Source organism: Bactrocera neohumeralis, chromosome 3 (genome assembly GCF_024586455.1).
Source record: "Bactrocera neohumeralis isolate Rockhampton chromosome 3, APGP_CSIRO_Bneo_wtdbg2-racon-allhic-juicebox.fasta_v2, whole genome shotgun sequence".
NCBI lineage: Eukaryota > Metazoa > Arthropoda > Insecta > Diptera > Tephritidae > Bactrocera > Bactrocera neohumeralis.
Window position 1 is genome coordinate 28,746,613 of NC_065920.1, and position 21,759 is coordinate 28,768,371.

At 41.0% G+C, this 21,759-nt stretch overlaps 2 protein-coding genes across 4 annotated transcripts in view; one reads left to right on the forward strand and one right to left on the reverse strand.

The window, feature by feature from the left end:
* Positions 1-1,006: 1,006 nt before the first annotated feature.
* On the forward strand, positions 1,007-2,427 carry LOC126752794 (uncharacterized). Of its 2 annotated transcripts, none has more exons than XM_050463776.1 (4): positions 1,007-1,148; positions 1,215-1,853; positions 1,918-2,025; positions 2,086-2,427. In XM_050463776.1, the coding sequence occupies exons 1-4, from the start codon at positions 1,063-1,065 to the stop codon at positions 2,207-2,209; spliced, it is 957 nt and encodes a 318-aa protein (XP_050319733.1). In that variant the 5' UTR covers positions 1,007-1,062; the 3' UTR covers positions 2,210-2,427. The 2 variants fall into 2 exon arrangements, with proteins under 2 accessions (XP_050319733.1, XP_050319734.1); XM_050463777.1 differs by having other exon boundaries at positions 2,098-2,427.
* A 6,216-nt stretch (positions 2,428-8,643) lies between these two features.
* The window catches only part of LOC126752786 (Krueppel-like factor luna), a 59,480-nt gene continuing 46,364 nt past the window's right edge, over positions 8,644-21,759 (reverse strand). For both annotated transcript variants that reach the window (XM_050463766.1, XM_050463767.1), the window contains exon 3: positions 8,644-11,859. In XM_050463766.1, coding sequence (XP_050319723.1) covers positions 9,569-11,698 — 2,130 coding nt within the window. In that variant the 5' untranslated portion in view covers positions 11,699-11,859 and the 3' untranslated portion in view covers positions 8,644-9,568. The remainder of the gene's footprint in view (positions 11,860-21,759) is intronic.

The following is a 21,759-nucleotide window of genomic DNA, read 5'->3' on the forward strand; positions in this document are numbered from 1 at the left end:
TACTCATTCTCCATACTTCACACTGAATACTTTGACAGGTGAGTATTCCATTCATGCTCCTACAATCATAGAAGGATTTTAGGAACATGATTGGAATATTCACCTGCCAAAGTATGGTAGCGGCACACAGAATGGGACTAACAGATCGAGATGACTGCAGAAAATGTCAAGGGCAAGACACTAGGGAAACAATGGAGCATCCCTTATACACTTTTTTCGCCTCGCGGTATGACACACCGGAAAAGGTATCGATAGTGTGGCCCTCAAACCTATTGAAGTTCTCATGAAATACGTAACTCAGTACGAGTAATGCTATGAAATGGCTCCAATAGAAGCAAGACGAGATTGTTGGAGTCTACATGTTCTTGGAAGAATTGTTGACCGCTTCACCTTTTTAAAAAGTGAGCTCATTGCCGTAGTGTGTACAGTGCATTAATGTTTTCATTTGACCTCCACATTTTGACATTTAAATATTATAACTACTACAGCGAACACCGAATGTTATAGTTACCACTACCACTAATTAATAGAATTCACAAATGTTCAAGTTCAAATTCATCCATTTCCTTCATCATATCCGGTGCTTTTTGGACTACAAACCAGACTTGGATACGGATTGAAAAATGAACTAAAACTCTGTCGAGATACTTGTATGATGGACTACACCAATATCAATCAAGCGATTCAAGCTCATTCAACTTGGGTAGCGAATCGCTTTCAGTAAATCACCAATCTGAGACGGTTATCGTCAATACCAGCCAATTCGCCCACTTCAACAAAGCTATGACATCAAGTTTCAAGTTAGCCTTCAGTCTAGTGAAAACTGGACAGCTGAGGAGAGAATGTGAAGGTATTTCCACCACTGTTTCTTCTTAAAGTGAAGATGCTTTTGTAAAAAGTTTTCTAGTAATCTGTTAATGTTGTTAATTTTTATTTTCCAGAACTTGAGTCTGGCAACGTTGAACAGATTTCTGTATTTTTGATTTTGAAAGAAAGAATATGGAAAATTCGAAATTTGCTGCAATTAATAATTTGTTTTGTCTACTAAATCTACATTAACGCATGGATCTGAAGGCCCTTTTATTGAATTCCATTTCGAGTAAACAACCTCTGCTACTCAATAGACGCATGCATATCGGAAAATGCTGGTGGGTTGAGTTTCTCAGTGTGTTGTCTTTTTTCTTAATCTGCCATTTTATTTGCGGTGATTACAGTTACTCGGTCACCTTTGAGGTTGACGGCAAAATGTTAACCGTTATACGCATACGACAAATCTATACCAAGGCACCTTTTCAAATGCGTGTACAGCGGCGTCAACGATTCCTGCAGAAATTGAAAAGCTGCTCTTCAATAAGTTCCAACTCCGACCTTAAGCCGAAATCCTCGCCAACACGTACAATCTTACCGCAATTTGCCGATTCCTCTACCCAAACAACGAAGCCGGAAGTGCGTAGTCGCTCAACGGAGACCGAAATACACACACTGCCGGTGCACCGTGAGCAGCAGACCCATCGTCGCGTACTGCGTAAACAAGGCACACAAACCGATCCGAATACTTTATGTCATGGCGTTCAAACCGAACGTAAAATATTTCCACGGGCCACTCAGACCAACGAAAGTTGTGCCGCAGCTTCGACTACCCAAACCGAATCCTATTGCTATAACAATCAAGTGCAAACGGAACCATTCGAGGATGACTTAAGTGCTGAGCGCGAAAAGGAGGCGGTTGTATTTATGCTAAATGAAATCGGCGAAATGATTATCAATCAGAATCATTTGCTGCAGAACAATACAACAATGTTGAGTCAGATGTCGGAGATGACGATGTTGAAGAAGGTGGCAGCGCAGCAAAAGTGTGTATTAGCGTCTCGTTGGCTAAGATTATTGAAGCGTTTTTCATCTTTGCATCTGTTTTAGAAGCTGCATGAACTATGAGAAAAAGTACAAATTTCATCGTTTCACTCGAAAGCATGGTAGATTCCGCTATTCACCCATGCCGTCGAAAGCGTTGCCAGTTGACAAGAGGTGGGTTATAAAGAGTATACCTGCATATGTGTGCTCAGACTCTATGAGTAAATCACAAAGTTTTTCTTCCAGAAATCAATGGGCACAAACCATTTATCCCATAGGCCTCTCCACCAAAACGACGCAAACGCGTCAAGAAATTCAAAGACGCAAGCGTTTTAGTCTCTTTTGTTTCAAATTATGACAAAATTCTACTTTATTCAAATTACACACCTCAGATACAAAATAGTTTAACGATTGAACAAACGATTTGGTCACTTTATGTCATGACTGACCTTGTAAATTATATTATTTAATTAGTCTTATTATGATTGCGATACAAATTTGCTTAAAATCACTAATTTTTTCTATATTTCATAACTAAAACTCTTAAATGTTGTAGGTAAAGGGGTTTTCAATAAAAGCGCACTCATTAAAAGTATTTTTTTGAAAGTCTTAGTAAGTTAATTTCAACAAACTGATTGGATTTTATCAGTGTGGCTTCTTCTTCTTATTTCTTCTTCTTCTTCTTCTTCTTAATTGGCGTAGACACCGCTTACGCGATTATAGCCGAGTTAACAACAGCGCGCCAGTCGTTTCTTCTTTTCGCTACGTGGCGCCAATTGGATATTCCAAACGAAGTCAGGTCCTTCTCCACTTGGTCCTTCCAACGGAGTGGAAGTCTTCCTCTTCCTCAGCTTCCCCCGGCGGGTACTGCATCGAATATTTTCAGAGCTGGAGTGTTTTCGTCCATTCGCACGACATGACCTAGTCAACGTAGCCGCTGTCTTTCAATTCGCTGAACTATGTCAATGTCGTCGTATATCTCATACAGCTCATCATCGAAAGCGATATTCTCCGTGGTCAACGCGTAAAGGACCATAAATCTTTCGCAGAATTTTTCTCTCGAAAACTCGTAACGTCGACTCATCGGTTGTTGTCATCGCCCAAGCCTCTGTGCCATGTATAGCAGGACGGGAATAATGAGTGACTTATATAGTTTGGTTTTTGTTCGTCGAGAGAGGACTTTGCTTCTCAATTGCTTACATAGTCCGAAGTAGCACCCGTTGGCAAGAGCTATACTGCGTTGGATTTCGAGGCTGACATTGTTGTTGGTGTTAATGTGGTTCCAAGATAGACGAAATTATCTACGACTTCGAAGTTATGACTGTCAACAGTGACGTGGGAACCAAGTTGCGAGTGCGACGACTGTTTGTTTGATGACAGAAGATATTACGACTTGTCCTCGATCACAACCAGACGCATACGCTACGCTTACTTATCCAGTCTGGAGAAAGCAGAACTAACGGCGCGGTTGTTGGAGCTAATTATATAAATATCATCGGCGTATGCCAGCAGCTGTACACTCATATAGAATATTGTACCTTCTCTATTTAGCTCTGCAGCTCGCATTATTTGATCCAGCAATAGATTGAAAAAGTCACACGATGGCGATTCGCTTTTCTAAAACCTCGCTTGGTACTGAACGCCTCGGAGAGATCCTTCGCGATCCTGACGTAGCTTTTGGTGTTGCTCAACGTGATCTTACATAGCCACATTAGCTTTGCAGGGATACTAAATTCAGACATAGAATAGCATAGAAGCAGTAACTTTTCGTGCTGTTGAAGGCTTTTAAAATCGACGAAGAGGTGCTATGTGTCGATCTTGGTTACACGGGTCTTTTCCAAGATTTGGCGCATGGAGAAAATCTGGTTTATTATAGATTTTCCAGGTCTAAAACCACACTGCTAAGGTCCAATCAGTTTGTTGACGGTGGGCTTCAGTCCTTCTTATAAGCGATGTTGAGGAGGTTTATCCCACGGTAGTTTTTGCAGATTGTGGAGTCTCGCTTTTTAACTTAAACCAGATCCTTTTTGCTATACTATATGGAAAATATACTTGTATGTAAAACTTACCCAGCTTTGAGCTTATTTGGCAAAGATACCTAATTTCTTGTCAATATCAAAAATAGTTAAATACACCTTCTGATATACTCGTAAGTATCGTTGGGATATGTAATTTTTTTATAATAATGTAACCTTTCTTCACTTGTTTTGTGCTTTCTCGAATCAATTCATCTAACAACTCTTGTTTCATGGTCCAACCCTTTCGAAACAGTGTGTTTCATGAGTCTATGGTGGGAATAGAATAACACAAACGCCATTTGAAGGTAGATATTAATGTCATTTTATTGCCCGTATGGGAAGCCCCGCTGTTACTTGGTGATTTACTTTTGAAAATCTTTTTAATAAACGGAACTCTCGCAACCGGAAAATGTGAAAATATATCAGTGAAGTACAAACAAACATACTTGTATATGTAATTCGAAGAAAAAACTCTCTAACGCTGTTTTTGCTGAAGTGAATCATGTGCTTCAATTTAAGACGGATTAATATTCAATAAACCACACTATTGACTTACTTTTAATTAAATTTTCAATTATAACAATTATGGGCCGCGACTGAATAAGCCATTTCGAGGCATCTGTAATCACTTGCACTTCTATTCTCTAAATCGTGATGCTTTTTATTTCTAGTGTACAATGTTTTTTATGAACTAATGTACTTCGACTTTAATTGCTAACTGTAAACCTATGTTTTTTATGTTTGTCACGAATTATTGAAAGTGGCTCCAAGAAGTACTAAGTAATTTCAATATGATATATTCAAATTTAACAGTGATAATGATAATAATATCATTTATGTGCGTTTTCCTTCTGTGTGTTACAAACTTCGTAGAAAACTTAATAAATCAGAAAAGAAACGTAGAAACGTTGTTAATATGTACCTAGAAACTAATACATATGTACATGTATGTACTATATGTGGTATTGGAGGGCCTGAGAATGTATTCAATAAAGAACTGGCTGCTTTAAAATTCAGGACCTGAGCTAGAAATAAACATCTTCGTAGTTCAAAGTTCATTTTCAAACTGCGCGATAAAGATGTCTTGGGTCAGAAAAATTTGATTGTAATGAGTCGAATAGTTGCGGAAATATGAGGTTTGATATTAAAATAGGCGGAGACACGCTTGTTGTTCAATTGATGGATCAAACTATTAGAGATTGGGAGCACACTCACTTTTCTAAAAATTTTAAACCAAAAATGCCTCTTCCTATTGTGATGCTCTGTACTATATTTCATATTTTTAATTTTATATGTTTGAACCAAAAGCTAATATCTTGAATTATCATTTTTAAAATATTCGATAATGCGCAAATTTGTTAAAGATTATCGGTGTGTGAACCTTATGAAAAAGTACATACTCGTATAGCCCACCTTTCGTTCAAGTATGGTCAGCGTAAATTTCGTCCATTCTTGTTCTTGAAACTTTACTGAATATAGTTTTCGGTTAATTTTCTCTCAATGCTTATAATATAAATAATATAAATATTTTACGTTATTTCCTCTTTGCTATTAGTTTAACAAGTTTGGCAGTTCCCCTAAATGAGATTGTCACTGAGTGGTTAGTATAAGCTTGAAACTTAAAAAAGTTGTTGCATTTTCTTATTAGTGTACTGGGACGTAGTACATGCACCAAGCTGGTGCATCCTGGGAACGCTAAATGACTTGCGGCCTTCACAGCCTTACCAGCTCCTGGATCGAACCTTAGCATTGACTTAGACTATGAAAATGAATAAACGTTTTCGATTTCGGTTTGAGCCCTGGGCTGGTGGTTGTGGAATTCTGCCACCCAAGTACGCTGGGAGGACTCTCAGCAGAAATGGCTGGTGGGCTGATGTCGAAACCGCCTCCGTCCCGTTAAAACCATTGTAGGCCTCAGAGCGCCACGGCGATAGAGAGGCCGAACAAGTATCTGTTCAGCATGTCAGTACGTCCGAACAGGACGTGCCTCAATCGACCATAAATCGGCAAAGGTTGCATGAGGGAGAATCCTCTCTCAGAAAAAGGCCACACACTGGACTTACGCCAACGTTTAGCGAAATCGCTAAACTCGCTCATTTTATAGAGTTTGGAGTGCGATTGAGAGACATCTCTTGTGGGAGCGGTGTGGAAGGGAACCAGATTGGAAGCCGTGGACAAGGTGGATCTTTCACTGCGCCCTCGAGCTCGCTCGTGAATTGAGGAGGCTATAAGGTACTGGAATCCCTTGCAAAACACGCACGACTGGCGGGTTATTTAACTGCAAGCACTGATACTGCTAAATGCGGACTTCCTCAGCCCTCAATTGGCGAATCCTAGACTTAATCTTAGCCTCAAATGCGATGGTATCTCTGATTTCAGACTGGACCATTCGTTCGACCACAAGTACATCGCATTCAGTCTGGACGCGGTGCGCCGGTATAAATCTATAGGAATTTCAGGAAAAATAACTGGGACCTATATTGCAGGAAACTCCGACTTGTCGTTCCTAATGCGTCAGAGAAGAACTCTCAATTAACGCGGTGGATAAGTGCGTCTCATCCTTCACCTTCTTCTTCTTTACTAGCGTAGACACTGCTTACGCGAGCCGAGTTAACAACAGCGCGCCAGTCGTTTCTTCTTTTCGCTACACTTTTCGCCAATTGGATATCCCAAGCGTAGCCAGGTCCTTCTCCACCTGGTCCTTCCAACGGAGTGGAGGTCTTCCTCATCCTCTGCTTCCCCCGGCGGGTACTGCGTCGAATACTTTCAGAGCTGGAGTGATTTCGTCCATTCGGACAACATGACCTAGCCAGCGTAGCCGCTGTCTTTTAATACGCTGAACTATGTCAATGTCGTCGTATATCTCATACAGCTCATCGTTCCATCGAATGCGATATTCGCCGTGGCCAACGCGCAAAGGACCATAAATCTTTCGCAGAACCTTGCTCTCGAAAACTCGCAACGTTGATTCATCAGTTGTTGTCATCGTCCAAGCCTCTGCACCATGAATGGAGTCACGTGTGGAAGTTCAAGAAGGTGAGGAAAGTTCTCTGATCGCCATTTTTTTGGGAGTGGCCAGAAACGATTCTTTTACAAATGGCTCAAGCAGCTCACGACTTCCGGTCTTTGACCAAGTATCCTCTGGGTAGCCTAAAAACATCCGCTTGAAGGCGAGCTAAAATGAGAAGGCGAAACATCCTCTCCACAGGATTGTGCGCTGGGTTTCGGACCCGCCACGTAAAAAACAGTACCAAGGAAAACTAAACTCATCCTTCACCACTGCTTGTAAAACTTCCCTAATGAAGTTCTGTCCAATTACTTCAGCAAGCGGCAGGGGAAAATTCTTCTGGTGAACATTACACTAAACAAGGCCCGCGAAAGGCGGGAAAATAACGAATGGGCGCTTCATGAGGTCGGACTCACAATCTATAATTCCGAAATAAGGAAGACCAAGAGGTCTTTTGCGGAAAGATAGAAGGCTATCATGAATCTTCAAGGCTCTGGCGCAACCTGGTAAAGAACCCGATTCCTTTGGAGTACTTAAAAGCTGGGGACGCTAGCTGGTCTTTGAGTAGCCAGGGCACTCTTAAGCTGCTCCTGGACGCTTACTTATTAGTACTCCTTCTCCTGAAATCGCACCTTCGGTGTTTCTTTGGAGTGATAGTTACCTGACATCGGCGATCAACTCATTAGGTTAGTATTAGTATTAGGTATTAGAGACAGGTTAGGGATACGTTCAGCACCGGTGGACATGCGCTAGGTGTGTGACCAGTAAAACTGTTCCTAGACTCAGAGAATCTGAGTACTTAAATGACTGCGAGACTGAGCACTCTGAAACCGTCGCACACTTTGATTTCATTCCACAATACTTGGATTACCAGTTTGCCGAATTTAGCCTTGGCTGTCGTTTTGCTGCTCAACATCCCTTCGAGAGAGGCATGGGAGAATGGACTTGCTGGAGGAGAGAGGCGGTGCGCTTTATTTACGGATGGATCAATGCTTGCGGGAAGGGTTGGTGGAGTAGTACATTGTCTGGAACTTTCCATCAACTCCAGTTTTAGGCTTCCTGACTACTCCAACGTTTTCCCAGCGAAGGTAGCTGCCATAAACGTAACAGTAGATCTACTGCTCCAGTGCGCAGCCTCCTTCAGAGCGCGAACTATCCACTCCGATAGCAGGGTAGCAATATTAGCCTTGAGTTCGCTGACTGTGCACTTAAGACTGGTGAAGGGACCAGAAGAACCCTTATCTTTAGCATCAAGTTACTTTAGCATTAGACTGGTTTGGGTGCCTAGCCACAGTGATATTATAGGAAATTATAAGGCTGATAAGCTTGCTAGGACTGGTGCCACAATCTCTATAGCTGCAGAATGGGAACGGGTATGAGCTCCGTTGGCCACTTAAAAAAGCACTGGTCAACTACCACCAGCTGTGCAGTGTGTAAGGTCCTTTTGTCCTGGTGTAAATTGGAAGAGGTGTGGCGAGCTCTATGCTTTTACCACGGTTCATCTTTCTATGCTTATAGGAGTTTTAACTGGACACTGTCCCATCGCGATTCATGCAGTGAGATTGAATATCTTAACGGATGCCAGCTGTATGATATGCTTGGAAGAAGATGAGATAAAAACATCTCAACACTCAACAAAAACAGTTATACTTACGGTATTTTTAATTATTCGGCGGTTAGTAATTAATGAAGGCAATAGTTAGTTGCAACCCCCTGAGTTCCTAGCATCAACATTAATAGTTGTATGAGTTTAATTCCTCAACTGCATTGCTTTATTCATTGGCAATTTGATAATTTTCTCTTTAACAAACTAATAAAGGTACTTAAGATAAACAAATAATATATAAACTATTTTTAACAAAAATTTCAGTAACTTAAATAATTTAACGATTAAGAAATAGGTTGTTGATTGAGTGTTTACACGAGCTAAATACACAAAAGGCACTCGTTAATATGCTACAAAACGAAACTAGTAATTCTATATAACCTAAAAAGTTCATATAACTACATACATATATACATTTATGTGCATGTAAAAGTAGGACTAAGTACAAAAGGATTTTCTTATAGAAACACATATGTTACACAAGCGCTAAATTGTAAATATATTGTACGTACAAGGAAGTTGCTATTAAAAAATATACATAAAAGTAGGATTAAAGTCAAAATTTTGTAGTTTACACATTGGAATTGCTTTATCGTTTAAAAGTAGAAAGGAAGCGTGCACGCCTAAAGATATGCAATTTCCGCGCTTATTTTTGTATGAAACGATTTACGGAACGTTTTTTAAACGTCCATTAAATGACATTACTGAAATCTGTAGTTCTCCGAAAGTTGCTAAAGGACACATTTGAAAACAGGGATTCCATTTCTGGTTGGAAAAACTTTTGAGGTTACCGTACTTATTGTAGTTATTGTTCTCTTTGATCCTCGTGTGAACTTTTACTCTCGATACTGGCCAATCAAATAAATCTCAGAGTGAAAAATTCGTAGGCTTACAACTCATAGCACTCATAGCATACAACTCGAGAATATTTGTGTCTAAATCTAACTGTACATAGAAATATGCCGCTACGCGTGCTTCGTAATTCACGAATATATTATTATTACATTTAATTACATACAATAAAATCCATACTACAAACTAAAGACGCAGGCATTGTGGGCGTACCAATTGTGGCCGGCAGCCAGGTCAGGTGGCGCATAGTGGGCTGCCACTATTACTGCTGCTGTCACGTTTGAAACACACTTCCGTTTGCGCAAAGTATAAACTTTTGTCGCCCGACTGTCGCGCAGTGCGGTTGGCATCTCTTTTTGTCGCAGCTGCTGCTGTTGGTGTTGTTGCAGTAGTTATTGACTTTGTAGTTGTTGTCGTCTCGTCATCATCTTTACAGACATTTACTGGCTCGGTTGTCACATGCATGTCATTAGCAGTTGCTCTACCCACATACTCCTCACCGGCTTCCGTTTCGATTTCGGTGTCGGCCTCCGCTTCCGCTTCTGGTTCTAGAAACAAATCGTTTTGCACTATTTGCAAACCGCCACCACTGGTGGATGAATCGCGCTCCGAGCTGCTGGAGGTGGAACTGCGTGTCGATGGTGATTTCGGTGCTAACGCCTGATTACCGGCCGTCGTGGATTGGTTTATTGTCGAGCCGGCCGCTGCAGCAGTAGCGCCGAGTGGTAACTGTGTCACCTTGCCCATAAAGGAACGTATCTCTTCGAAGTAGGATTCTTCAGTAGGATTGTCGCAGTAGCCACCGCGACGCAGACTGCGTATGCGCTCGTTCATGCCCAGACCTAGCGAGACCGCATCACTTTCGTGCTTCTTCAAATGACGATCTAGATTCGTTTGCTGGCCAAAGCAACGTTCACAGATTTCGCATTTGAATGGACGCTCTTTGTTGTGTATGTTGCGCACATGACGTTGCAAGTTCGAGGATATGCTGAAGGAACGTTCACAGTATTTGCATTTGTACGGCTGTTCGCCGGTGTGTGTGCGTAGGTGGCGAGTTAGATTGGCGGAACGCGGAAAGACTTTGCCGCAAAACTTGCATGTGTATCGATCTTTGCTTTTATACTGCGCTGTTGCCGAGTTGCCGGCTGCATTCGGATGCAGAGTGGCACGTGACGCGGCCACTGATTTCTTGCTGTTGTGATGCATAGCCACGCCGTCCGCAGTTAGCGTTGCGCGATTGCCAGCGGTGTTTGCAAGTTGCTGCTGACGCGCATGATGGTTTAATTGCTGCTGATTGTGGCTGATTTGCTGTTGCAAGTGTTTCGATGCACCACCAGCCGCGCACCCGCTGTTGGCATTACCCGCATTAAGTGCCGCCTTATTTGGGTTGGCACTCATGTTGCCGCTGACTTGCGGATGAGTTAGCGCATCGGAAAAATTGCCGCGGCCGCCGCTACTGTCGAAATGGAATTCGAGCGGCGTCTCGTTAGAGGGTGACTGCGACAGCTGCATCGAACCGGGCAGCATTTCCTTCTGCAGCGGTGGTTGCAGAAAAGAAAAGGAACTGGCTGTAGGTGGACGCGGTAGCACAAACGGGTTACGGTAGGGCAGTGGTATGGCCTTCGCCATCGCCTCTAGCAATGTGGGATGCAAAGCGGACGAGACGAATGGCAGTCGATCGGCAGCCGCTGCTGCCGCGGCGGCATTCAAATGCAATGACTCTGTGATGCGCAAGCATGCCACACCCAATTCGGACTTTTGTGTGCGTAAGCGTTTGTTATGCTTGCCGCTCAGACTTTCCAGATTGGCGGCAATTGCGTCAGCACATAGCGATGGCAGCGTGTTGTTATTGAGCTCCTTCTCACAACCGACATCCGTCGGTGAGACTTCGCGTTGTGAGCGACAGTTTAATATCTGCGCAGTTTGCGACGGCGTTTTCGCATGCTGCGCATTATGATTGCTGGGCGACGCAGCGTTTGTGGGTTTGGTGTGACAGTTGGAGTTGTTGTAGTTCGTGATATTGTATATGAGATTACTATTCTCATCCTCCAGCGGTGAGGAAGCACCGCTTGCATTGGAGCCGTCGTGCTTTTTATGCGCCAGTCGCAGATCGAGCGGCTGATCGTAATTGCTGCAACGCTTACGGTTTTTTGCTTCATTGTGGCTTTGACTTAAGGCAGATATGGTGAGCGAGAGTGGCGACGTACCCAAAGCAGCCGTTGAGGTGCGCGTCGCCGTCACCGATAGGTCATAAGGTACTTGTGATGCGTATGTAGTGGTGGGCACAAGGCCTAATAATGGATAAACGGACCCTTGCTTAGGGCTGGGTAGCATTTTTCTTGGTGAGTGATCCTTCTCTCTCATCACTAGGGTGTTTCGTTTTGTATTGAATTTGTTGCTGGCTTATAGATGAAACTCAAATGCTTGTGGGCGTTACTTAAACTCATCACAGTGACTGCTGAGCGTCGCCTTGTTGTGAAACGCATAGGTGTTCGTATTCTGGGTGCTTGGAAATATCAATGTTGCTGAAATGATAAAGAGTAAATATGAAAATACAGTTGTGAAAACAGCGACCACTTGTATGGTTCAAGAAGGTACGGAATTATTAGTAAAAAAGTGTTTATTAACTTTAATTTGTTTGAAAAGATCACAAGGAAGGTAGCTGAGTAAGTATTTTGCTTAGACACAGAGTCTCTATAAATAATAACAAAAATTTTCATGGAAAAATACTAGCCGTACTCTTACGAAACAGCTAAGCGTTTATGTAAATACATACATAAATGTGAAGACTTGTGCAAATATTTAAAAATATAATAAAAATATTATTCGGCTTCCTACAAATAAACGTCAAAACTTGCGGAATAATTCGAAGAGCCTCAGATGAAAGGGGAGTAAAAGGGAAAACTTCTGTTTTAAAACTTTCGTCGGATATTGTTGTAATATAGGTCAGACTAATATGACCTTAGTCAACTGGGAACAAAGTTAGATCCCTACAGTTTTAAGACAATCTTGAGGAATCCTTTATAAAAGTTTTTGCCAACGAACTGCAGAACACAAAAAGGTTATGACTATAACAATAGTCAAACTGTATTGAAGTCATCATCTATCACTATATGGATTGATTGGACCTAGGCTCATCATAGCTACTTTTGATTTTTGGTCCTAAAACAAAAAACATTAATTTCGTCTGAACTGAAGCTACAAAACCCTTCACGACTACAAAATATTCCTTACAATAACTTGAATTTGATCGCTCAGCTATATGCTATAGTGACTAGACCTGAACAGTTTCTTTTGAGATTGCTTGGACCATAACTCACTGCAAATTTGGTGAATATAACTCACCAAGTGAAAAAGTTTCCTTAAAAGTAATTGATCTCAAACCTTCAATTTGCATGGCAGATTTATATTATAGATCAGGACAATTTCTTTGGAGATTGCACCATTGCCTGAGACAATAATCTATGCCTAATTTCAAGAAGAAATCACGTCAAATGAAGAAGATTTCCATACAAGCACTTTATTATGATCGTTCAGCTATATGCTATAGTGGTCTGATATTGGCGGTTCCCACAACTTAACAGCTTCTCGGAGACAAAGGGTCGAGTAAAAAATTTCAGATTGATGTATCAAAAACTGAAGGAGTAGCTTGCGTGTATACAGTCGACCAGACAGAAGTACATGGTTAAATCGACTCAGCTCGTCATACTCATCTTACGCCTGAACAACTTTTACAAATCGTTCAACTTTATTACGAATGTTCACGTTCTGTAAAGAATTTGTTTCGCGCGCTTCGCTCAACTTATGGTCAATATAATCGGCCTACTGAGCGTACTATTCGCAACACCATCACTCATCTTGAGACCCAGCATTCATTATTGGATAGTATTCGGAGGAATAGATCACGTCCAGCACGCAGTGAAGAAAATATAACAGCTGAGAGTGTACACGAAAACTGTGGAGAGTCGATTCTGCGCCGTTTGTAGCCACTCGGACTGACGTATGGACCGAATTGGCGCAGTTTACCTCGAGATCTTAAATTAAAAGCATTCAAAATACAGCTTGTGCAAGAACTGAAGCCGCTCGACCATCTCAAGCGACATCGCTTCTGTCTATGGGCTCTCTATGGGCTCCTGAAAAGTTCCAAGAAGATCCGGCATTTTCGAGACAAATTGTGTTCAGCGATGAGGCTCATTTCTGACTCAATGGGTAAGTAAACAAGCAAAATTGCCGCATTTCGGACGAAGAGCAACCTGAAGGTATTCAAGCGCTGCCATTTTATCCAGAAAAGAAAATGGTTGGGTGTGGTTACTTCTTCAAAGATCATGCCGGTGAAGACGTAACCGTCTATTAGGATCGTTATAGGGACATAATAACCGACTATATGAAGCTCGTGATCTTGGCGACATTTGATTTCATCACCAAGATCGTATGTAATCACACTGTTAGACTTTTTCCTGTCAGGATTTGTAAAGTCTAAAGTCTATGCGAACAATCCCGCCTCGATTCAGGCCTTGGAGCAAAACATCACTAGTGTCATTCGCCAGTTACAAGTCGAAATGGTCCAACGATTCGTCGAAAATTGAACTCAACGGATGGATCATTTGAGACGTAGCCGCGGCCTACAATTGAAAGAGATAATCTTTAAAAAATAATAAACATTCCCCATTAATTTTGAAGTTTCTGTGTTTTTTCATTGAAAAATTTAAATGGATCAGCCTTTATATATTTTTTTATAGGGTCTTCTTCCTTTTATGTGCTTTTAATGTTACAAATGTGATAAGTATTGAGTTTTCGCAATGACAAGGACAACCGGCGAACACCACCCGTACAAATGAGTTTCCGACAGGGTTATCACTTTCGTATATAGCGAGTGAATATGTACATATGTATGTATGTATGTATATGCGCTGCCTTTATTTATAAAGCTGCGAGAATAGTTGTCATTCTAGGCTTTGAAAATAACTTATTGTCATAACATTTATTTTTATATTTTCATATCTGTTTGTATATGCCGATGTGTGAACAAATGTTGACGCAAACAACCATACATACATATATGTACGTGTTACAGACTTTTGCCGAGCTGCTTGGACACAAGACCCACCATTTGTTGTTTATCGTTTGAGCCAAATTGCTTCCGTCAATCGCTTATATGTACATATATAAACACTCCATATTCATACATTCATACATTTATACATATGTAGGTATGTATGCATTATGTGTGTTTCAATTAACCATATTTATATTTATGCTTGGCGTTGAATGCGTTGTTTTTGTTGTTGATTTGTGGGCGCGGCTTGAAACTGCTTTCACTTACCGTGGTGTCGTGATCGCCAACATGAAACGCTCTAGCGAAAAGTTTGACATCTAACAAAATAGAGCATAGAGCTCATTGACTGACGGACGATTTGAAAGTGAAATGAATTCTGCTTGCGAACTGGAATGCTTAGGTGATTTGACATTTGCTTTAAAAGCAAATACATACATTAATTTGCGGATGAGGTGGGCGCCAAGGCTTGGTGGACTGAGTGCGTTACTACAACTCGGTGGTAGGTGGGTTTGGTACAGTTTATATGGCCTGCCGTACCACTCTTTAAAGGTCATTTCATACCGCTTGAATCGCGCTAATGTGCCATCAGAACCTTTGGAGAAGGTTCAAAATTTGTAAGACTCTTAATTTGTAGATAATATTAAAGTGCGGAATCAGAAAGTATTCGAAATAACTGAATATGTGCACCAAATCCGAAAATTTGAAATATTTTGGTATTTATTTGCCAGCTTTATTAACCTTATACAGTCACTCTCATTTGATATAAGTTAGAAATGTCATATCAGCTGTTTTGTGTTTATCTACGAATAAAAGAATATGAATTGACAAAATCGCTAAATATGCAGAATACCAAGGAAATATCCAACTTTCGATAACAAATATATCTATGAACTTAGTGATTTACGTTTACGATTTCATAAACACGGTTTAATCCACGGGTATTTTTGTACTATCTACCATCTTACTCTCTTTGAGTGAAAGTTCTTAACTTTTTTTTAAATTTTTGGGTGTGATCCGGATTATAAATAATCTATTGAAGTTTTTCGTGTCATTCACTCACTTTTCACCTTTAAAAGAGTTTTACTCTCTAATTAACAGACAAATGGGGAAGATATATAGTGAAAATGGAATTCGAAAGATGTCTTATTAGAGGGTGACTGCAACAGCAGCATCGAACTGGGCAGCATTTCCTTTTGTAGCGGTGATTGAAAATGAGAGAGGAAAAGAGAAAAAGAGAGAAATAAATATACAGTGACCAAAAAAAAAACTTGTAAATGGACATGTTTCGACTGTAAAGTGACTCATCTTCTGAATTATTGAGATGCATTCAAATTTATTTTTAAAAATTCACTTTGCTCCCAATATTTCGCATAACTTCGTCTCTATATAAGGACACAGGTATTTAGGTATACAATGTGATTGAGGTCTGGACTCTGGAAAGGATGCGGCAGTGCTTTCTTCACGTTATACAACAGAAATTGCGTAAAGCAGAATACTTCTGATCGTTAAAAAGCTGACGAAGCCAAATTACCTCACACTATAAGGCAGCCTCCTCCATGTTGATTTAAAATCGACGACCATCACATCCAAATAAGTTAAATTTCTACTCATCTATAAAAATTACTAAATCCCAAAAATTCGTTATCACGGTGATTACGCGAGTTTCGCATCGTTAAGTGCGGCATACGAAAATCGAGTGAGTGCAAGAAGTTCCGCACAATTTGAGGGTGGATTTTCGGAATCTCAACTTCCTCCAACTCCTTGGCGTTAGTGACAGCGGATATTTATACCCTGAACAGGGTATATTAAGTTTGTCAGAAGTTTGTGCACCCAGAAGGAATCGTCGAAGACCCTATAACGTATATACATATGTATATAAATGATCAGTATGTCGAGCTGAGTCGATTTAGCCATGTCCGTCTGTCTGTCTGTCTGTCTGTATATATTCGAACTAGTCCCTCAGTTTTTAAGATATCGTTTTGAAATTTTGCAAACGTCATTTTCTCTTCAAGAAGCTGCTCATTTGTCGGAACGGCCGATATCGGACCACTATAACATATAGCTGCCATACAAACTGAACGATCGGAATCAAGTTCTTGTATGGACAACTTTCACATTTGACAAGATATAATCACGAAATTTGGTATAGATTATTTTTTAAGGCAACAATGTAATCTCTAAAAAACTTGTTCAGAACGGATTACTATAGCATAAAGCTTCCTTACAAACTGAACACATAGTTACTAACAGAAATGCACCTGTGAAGGGTATTTAGCATCGGTGCAACCGAAGTTAACGATTTTTCTTGTTTTTATTGATACTTCCAGCAATTTTTTTCAGCAAATTTTTCGAGTCTTCCGCTCGGATCAAACTTTTCAACTTCATATGTCGTTTTGATTTGAGATAATTGCAGGCAAAGCTTTGCCACGAGCCCACTGTGAAATCACCGGGTGTAAACTTCCCTCATGTTATTATGATCTTTCTGAACCAGCCTGTACTCCTGATGAAGCTTATCAATACAATTTTATTTTATTTTTTATCTCCGAGTCGTTGCCAAAAAATCCGCCAATATTAGGCATTGTTTTCCTATACAAAACCTTGAATTCGCGATGAAGATGTTCTATAGCTTTCTTCCTCTTCTGCTTCCTGACGTCAGTTGGCATGGCTGTCGATTAGACAGTGATGTGTTCGGTTTCCTACTGCAGTTCTTATGTCATTCCTTTTAATTTTATATTAATAACATCGTATGTGTCAGACGCCCATATTCCATTCATGTCATGCTTTGCCGGCACTTGTTGAGCAATTTCACTAAGTAAGGTAGATACTATCGTCGATGAAACCCTATATTTATAACATCTGTATATACTCTATGTATAAATAGTAAGAGTTTTTTGATTTATCAACAAGTAGTCAGACTCTCTTGCATATAAATTCCTTCTTTTCGTAGTATAATTGTAGGGTGGTGTCTACTCTGGCTAGTTCATCTGCTTCACAGTAATCTGCAATATCACTATGTCTTGGAACCCATTACAGATTTATCACGAAATAGGACGTTAATTTCACTAAGAGATCAAGGTGTTCTTTTACTATCGTCGATGAAACCCTAAGCTACTTTAGTAATTTTGAAGACGCTTGACTTTCTGCATATACTCTATGTACAAAATAGTAAGAGTTTTTTGATAATTTTAAAATTATTAATTTGTCTTTCAAAATCTATGTCGTCCCCTCAAAGTAATCTCTCTTGGCTCCAATGCACTTGTGTCAACGTTTTTTCCCATCCCCGAAACAGTTGTTAAAGTAATTTTCCGGAATAGCCTTCAGTGCACGTAGCGATTCAGGTTTAATGTCTTCAATTGACTCAAAACGGTTTTCCCGGGGCAGACTTTTGAGTTTGCTGAATAGCCAGAAATCTCACGGAGCTAAATGAGGTGAATAAATTTTGGGGAAAACTGACGAAAAATCAATACAGTATTCGATGGTGCATTATCCATTAAACCAAGAGACCAATTCCGGCCTCTCTTTATCTAAGTCTTCGCCAGTAATAATACGTTTCATGACATTCTGGTAGTCGGAAAGAATTGTCTGTGAACGTTAACGCGACTCTGTTTAATTGCTATGAACTCCGCGTGGAAATCACCTCGGTGGTTTGATAGGCGGAAAGCAATTCTGGTATCTAATTTTGCTGGAAAGACAGCACAACCCACTCGATTATCTAGTTTGAGCCCATCCGCAAACGTGTTTATCCCTGTGGATCTGCTCCTCACTCCTTTTCTATCCTTCTCTGGAAGGTAGGGTTATATTATATAATTTACTTTTAAAGATTAGAGGTTATGTTGCAATGTACATTACTTTACATATAGTTATATATGTACTTTCACAGGTAAGCTACGTTTCACAAAATTTCTAAACACATTAGACAAACATTTGTGCATGACATTGAAGACTAACGTCTGCACAGGCAATGTGTAGATCATTCCCAATAGATCATTTTCTTTCGCAACAATTAAGTCATCGTTTCCGTTTTCAAAGACAAAAGAACAAGTTGCTGCAGCTGCTGCAATCGCCATTGTTGCCGCATATGCCTCAACGCTTGACATGTGATTTGGTCGTTGCATTGCCAGCCGCTTAAACATTTTCAAACGACGATAAACCAATTTAAGGCCTAAAAGCCTCAACTTAGCGCACAATTGAGAGATATATATGTATGTATGTACGCCCCTGAGACAATGGCAAAGAATTGTTTGCACTGCGAGTATTATGCAATGTGTAACAAAATGCCGGCGATTTTGCAATGTGCCAAAGTATTCTAAGGTCGATCGGAAAACGGTTGTGATGGCGGTGCGTCATCGCTGCTCCAGCAACCGAAGGCATCCCAAGCTTGGCTCTGCAAGTAAGTAGCAATTATTTGATGCATGTGTGTGTAGGTGTAAGTAGTGTATTTAGTGCGATGTTTTGTCACACGAAAACAATGGCCGGGGCATGCGTCTTTTTAAATGCGGGTCGCAGATGACAGCGTTTCGCGAGCATTTTGTCAACATTTTTTCGGGCGCATGCGCCTGGGAAATCAAGGGTGTACATTGAACAATGAATGCTGCCCTTCGTATATACTTTTCATATAACTGTGTAAATATGTTTCGGATTGAAATTGGCCATAAAGTTTTGGTTCCTAACCACACTTGCAGTTAATTGTCAGAGGTTGATTGGGCCGCAATTAAAAAAATAAACCAAATTAATATATCTAATTATAGTTCAAACTTTATTTAGACTAATAATGTACTATTTCGTACTACTTAATAATGTTTTCTTCATTTCAACGGTCGAAAATCTTGATTTCAAAGTTTATTGGAGCTGTTGGATTCTAACTCGTGCTACAATATATGTTTGACTTGAAAGTAATCATACTGAGTCTATAACAAATAAGTGGTTGTATGAGAATTTCTAGCTCTTTTATGCATTTATTGAACAGTGGATCAGTTTTCAGCTTTATAAAATTCCGAGAGAACAGTCTTCTTCTTCTTTTTTGGCGTAGACTCTGAGATTCCAAATGTTAGCCGGCTCCTTCTTCACCTGGTCTTTCCAACTGAGTGAAGGTCTTCCTCTTCCTCTGTTTCCCCCGACGAAATACTAACAGACCGCCACCATATAGCAGGACCGGAATAATCAGTGACTTATAGAGTTTGATCTTTGTTCGTCGAGAGAAGACTTTACTTCTCAAATTCCCCCTGCGGGTACGAGGGGACCCCCTCAGGGTTCGGGAGGGAAACCGAATATACCCGGGGTAAGGCATGCCTGTCGTAAGAGGCGACTAAGATCCTGGTCACCAGTCCAGAGCAGTATGGAAGCTCAACTGGTCGTAGCTTCGGCTACAAGGTCATACCAAAGACTTTAACCTGGCACCACGGGGAGCAGTAGCCCCTGGAGTTCGCTCCAGTTTGCTCATTGCGTTTGGCCCTTTGTGGAGATTCGTGGGGGAATCGCGGGAAGAACTGACTTTGTCAGTCGAATGTGGAGTTGCATTGCAACCGGCTGCCGGACCCAAAGTACGGCAGAGGTTTTAGATGGGCCTCGAGCCCTACCAAGGTGGTTAGTGTGTCCATGCCACACTGCCAATTGGTACTGAAAATGTTTACCCAGTTTTCAGGGCGCTGATCGACGCATTGTATTGATCCGTTGTGCTTTTGAGCACCGTGGAGTTAAGCTGTCGGCAGGATCCCACGTTAAACACAATCAGACGTTTACTTCTCAAATGCCTACTCAGTAAGAATTAGCACCTGTCGACAAGAGTTATTCTGCGTTAGATTTCGAGGCAGACGTTATTGTTAGTGTTAATTTTGGTGCCAAAATAGGCGAAATTATCTATGACTTCGAAGTTATGACTGTCAACAGTGACGTGGGTGCCTAGTCGCGAGTGCGACAACTGCTTGTTTGATGACAGGAGATTTTTCGTCTTGCCCTCGTTCACCAGCAAACCCATTTGGTTCGCTGCTTTATCCATTCTGCAGAAAGCAGAACCAAAGGCGCGGTTGTTAAAGCCAATGATGTCAATATCATCAGCATACGCCAGCAGCTGCACACTCTTATAGAAGATTGTACTTCCTCGGTTTAGTTCTGCAGCTCGAATTATTTTCTCCAGAAGAAGATTGAAGAAGTCGCATGAAAGAGAGTCACCTTGTCTGAAACCGCGTTTGGTCCTTCCCGATCCTGACGGAGCTTTTCGTGTTGCTCAACGTCAGTTTACACAGCCTTATTCGTATTGCGGGGTTACCAAATTCAGATTTAGCGAAAAAAAACGGAAATCGACGAAGAGATGGTGTGTGTCGATCCTCTTATAATGGGAATTTTCAAAGATTTGGCGCATTGTGAATATCTGTTCAGTTGTTGATTTTCCAGTCCCAAAGCCACACTGATAACGTCCAATCAGTTTGTAGCCGGTGGGATTTAATCTTTCACACAGTAAGTTCGATAGAACCTTTTTTGGTATTTACTATTGAGTTCTATCTAGGGCTTCCTTAAATTATTTCTTGTAATTTTTTTGCCTTTTGTTGTAAATTTTGGGAATAAATTGCGCTGAACTTTGTCCCATAGGTAGATACATTTACTATGAGTGGTTTATATGGGACCCAGGTTAGATTAGGTTAGGTTAAGGGGTCGATTGTAATAGGGATCTTACTTGGACAGCTAAGAACTCGAGTCCGTAGTGCTACCTAAAACTCTGTCAAACAAATATTAACTGTTATAACTCTGTCGAAACTTCGTACTAGTTCCCAAAAAAACATTTTCGCTGTGGAGAGTTAAGCTGCAACACTCCATTCAAACCCTAGCTAGTGTGTGATAAATTATAAGAACATCATGCCACCGTTACGCGGGCCAAAACTCCAATTGAGCCGCACCGCTCCTGTGCTCACTAAATGCGTTAAAATGGTTTTGCGTGCGGTAGCACATTAAAGCCGACAAAACGTTTGTACCGACCCAAAGATATTATCGCATATGCGAAGATTCTGTGAATGCCGTTGAAGTTGAGTAGCAAATGTAGAACTCGGCGACAATTTATGCAAATTCCCAAAACTACCGGTTAAGTGCAGTTAGTCGAATAGGCGTGTGAGTCTTTCTGGCGGACAATGCAAACGAGAGCGACCGAGACGCTGTCCAAAGCGGCGCATTGTTTCGGAAGCCCGTGGCAAGTTGCCACATAAAGTAGGCATGTTCCAAACGATGGGAAACATGCTGCAAAATAAATGCGATCAAAAGTGTTTCAAAGCCGTTGTCTGCTCTGGGAATAAGTGCATTTGTTTTGTGGTTGCAACTGCGACCTTGAGCCATAGCATTTGCACATCAAGATATAGGCCATCCTCGCAGTGGAAGCTGTTGT

What these genes read in the sequence shown, in the direction of transcription:
- LOC126752794 (XM_050463776.1), top strand. Translation starts at nt 1,063, where the DNA reads ATGGATCTGAAGGCCCTTTTATTGAATTCCATTTCGAGTAAACAACCT. An exon ending in AAGGTGGCAGCGCAGCAAAA is followed by an intron (nt 1,854 to 1,917) that starts GTGTGTATTAGC and finishes CATCTGTTTTAG; the next exon opens with AAGCTGCATGAACTATGAGA. An exon ending in GCGTTGCCAGTTGACAAGAG is followed by an intron (nt 2,026 to 2,085) that starts GTGGGTTATAAA and finishes TAAATCACAAAG; the next exon opens with TTTTTCTTCCAGAAATCAAT.